Source organism: Chenopodium quinoa, unplaced genomic scaffold (genome assembly GCF_001683475.1).
Source record: "Chenopodium quinoa cultivar QQ74 unplaced genomic scaffold, ASM168347v1, whole genome shotgun sequence".
NCBI lineage: Eukaryota > Viridiplantae > Streptophyta > Magnoliopsida > Caryophyllales > Amaranthaceae > Chenopodium > Chenopodium quinoa.
This window is the reverse complement of record NW_018742733.1, coordinates 3,585,875-3,589,058: the sequence shown is the minus strand read 5'-3', so window position 1 is coordinate 3,589,058 and position 3,184 is coordinate 3,585,875. Positions and strand designations below refer to the sequence as shown.

The following is a 3,184-nucleotide window of genomic DNA, read 5'->3' as shown; positions in this document are numbered from 1 at the left end:
ATTTAATTAGTATTAGGGTGTCACGGTGATGAGAAAATGAGGCTACCTTAACGTACGTAGGTTAATTAAACGAGACAAAGGGGTTACTCTTAAATAAGTGGAATCACTTTTTCATTTTTTTTAAACAAAATAATAGGGGTTACTCGAATAAACAATTGAGGTTACTTATTTTTAAATTACTTGCTTTTACTTGTATAATGGATTTGGGTTATTTTTATGGACAACATTGAGTTACTCTTATGAAAAAATAAAGTTACTCATACATATAAATGAAGATTACTCTTATAAACCAATGTGACCACACTATGTGGCTAGCCATATACAAGACTTATCTATTTTTAAAACTAAATGACGTTGCAGATAAGAAGTATGTACAATAACGTTTAATTAACATACAAAGACTTCTCTAACAACATAAAACTCATACACGATCCACAAAGATAATAAAGAGTAGTAGGTATACATTTGTAGGTTGCATATACATGTATATAACAACCATGCATAACAAATTACCAACATATGAAACATCAAACAAATTAAGACAACTCTCTTGCAGTTTTGCTTCCAATTGCTAAGTAAAAGCTAATTTAGAATTAACTTTCACTCTTTTTCTTTTTTTTTTTTTTTTTTTTTTTGATCACAAACTGCAAGAAGCATATTTATTTTATTTGAAACAAACCACATTAATTAATTATATTCTTAGAAATTTTCTGAGCATCTGAGGCCAATAAGGAGGAGGAAAGAGTTCAACACAAACTGAATTGTATGGACCTTCCGAACACATGACAGGATTTCCAGCACCACTAGTCAGACAGCATGAGACAAATACACAATTTTCACCCACTCCAGCGCAACCGCGCAACCTCTCCGTCTTTGGTGGCTCTTCCACTATTTCCACCACTTCTTCTTTTACAACCACCGGTATAACCTTAAAATTTTGTGCCATTTCCATCTTCTTCACCTCAGCTAGTATTTCTTGTTTCTCGTTTTTGGTGTCTTCCATCCTTCCCCATGTTGGCACTACATGTAAATCCATATAATACAAATTAGTTACATTATACATGTAACAACATGTTATTGTTATTGTAAATATGTAATTGTAAGTAGATAATATACTTATGTTCTTAACGCTTTTCAAATTAAATTTGTTTATTTTTATAATTATACTACTAAATTCAATTATTTTGACTTAAACAATAATTAAAATAAAAAAGACTAATGTGAAATATTGTTAATTTAGTTTGGCAGTTCGATTCCTAGGTAAGTTGGTAAACAAATATAACTAGGAATAGAACTGCCAAAGTATAATAACTTGGAAAATACATTAATAGAATGAATCTCAAAAAAATTTAAATTGTATGATATAACTGATGATAAAATACCATACTGCAAACAATATTGTATGAAAAAGTAAATAATGAGTTTTAGACATAATTGAATTGAACCTGCCAAAGTAAATAATGAGTTTTAGACATAATTGAATTGAACCTCCGTTACACATTATTTGCAACGATTACTTTATGTCAAATCGTTGCAAATAATATGTAACGGAGGTAGTATATATATATGATGTAACACTTCGATAAATGAAAAAACATGAATATATTATTGAACATATTAATGAAGTTAAGCATTCTCAACTTTAATTTTGTTGGAAGAGATTTATAATAATACAAATGTTGCGCAAGTCGAGTTAGCAAGTGAGAAAATCAATAGTGAATTTGTTCTAGTGGTGTTGTATGAGAGGATGACAATAATAATAGTGGCTATTTACTAAAGCAAAAAGTGTTGTAATTAATACTTGCAAATATGAGATGAATTGAAAGTGTTATGCAATATGGATGAAGTATGAACCTGTCAAAGTTGCAAGCAATAAGATGATGGCAATCATGGTTAATTTCTCCATTGTTTGTGTGTAGATAGTATGCAGTATTTGATTGCAATAGATTGTGATTTAGTGTGTGATTAGCCGAATAATCTTTGTCGTATTTATAATGCACAAAATTGCTATGCTAATACTTTTTTCTGTCCCTTATTTTTTGTGCTGCCCCATAGCTAATATTTGGGTCAAACTTTGAAAACTTTAATTATGAATTCGAATATAAGAAATTATATATATAGTCATATGAGATACTTTACTAAAATCATGTTTTTTTTAAAAAAAAATTATTTTTTATGTATGAAAATGAAGATATATACTACATCTGTTAAATCTTATGTGCAATTTTGGGGTATTATATGTGAGATATAAAATATTTCAAAGTTGTATATAATATCTAACGGAGGTGGTATATATGTTTTAAAACTCGCATTGATGACATACATAATCAAATAGGGCAACATTATAGGGACAAAGGAGTACTATTAAAAAAAAATATGGAGTATTTGTTATGGTTATCAATCAATATGCTAATAAACAACTTTAATTATTAGGTCCCACAAAAGCTTCTTCTTTCATTCAATGTGACTGATATGTAGGACTCATTTTCTACAATTAAATTAAGATACTTATTTCGGATTTTTATTCAGATCAAAACTAATCATACCATACTAGAAAAATATCGATCAAACCAATTCATATCAGATTACTTGAGTTACAGAGTGTTAGAAACCCATTGTAGTCCACTTGTGAGTGTCCCACATTGGAGAAAGAGGAGAGGTGGTTCCACTTTATAAGATAGAAGAGTTACTCCTACTATTGCCAATTGGTTTTAGTGTGGAAGCTCCAAAGCCTATTTTGTAGACCAAACTCTCCTCCTCCTTGTTCGGGTTGCCCAGACCCATTTTATATTATTTCAAAATTTATCATGGTATCAGAGCCCAGATTTGTTGGGCCGTTTAACTGGGCATTTGTCAAGCCATGTCACGAGCGTTAGTTTTTATTTTGATCAAGTTAGACTTCTTGTTTCATTGTTGGTAGTGTTAGGACTTAGGAGTGAAGTATTTTCTTACATAAACTGTAGTTAGTATTATTTTTGTAATATGTGATACCTCGGATTATTACTTCGACAATAATTAATGATGAGATTTTAATATATTATTTGTGAAAAGTGAAATTCATGATTAGTTTATTTTTCTTGCAATAGTTTATTCCTACACTATTTACACTACTAGAAAACAAGCTAATTGCGACGGACTGCTTCCGACGGACCCAATATTCCGTCGGAAAAAGCTAAATTTCCGA

The 3,184-nt window shown here is 30.0% G+C and overlaps 1 protein-coding gene across 1 annotated transcript; it reads right to left on the bottom strand.

Annotated features, from left to right (window-relative positions):
* Window positions 1-427: 427 nt before the first annotated feature.
* LOC110723595 lies at window positions 428-1,960 on the bottom strand. The gene is made up of 2 exons (XM_021902943.1): window positions 1,855-1,960; window positions 428-1,020 (listed from the first exon to the last, which is right to left on the bottom strand). Exons 1-2 carry the CDS (start codon window positions 1,904-1,906, stop codon window positions 692-694), a joined length of 381 nt encoding a protein of 126 aa, XP_021758635.1. The 5' UTR covers window positions 1,907-1,960; the 3' UTR covers window positions 428-691.
* Window positions 1,961-3,184: the final 1,224 nt, after the last annotated feature.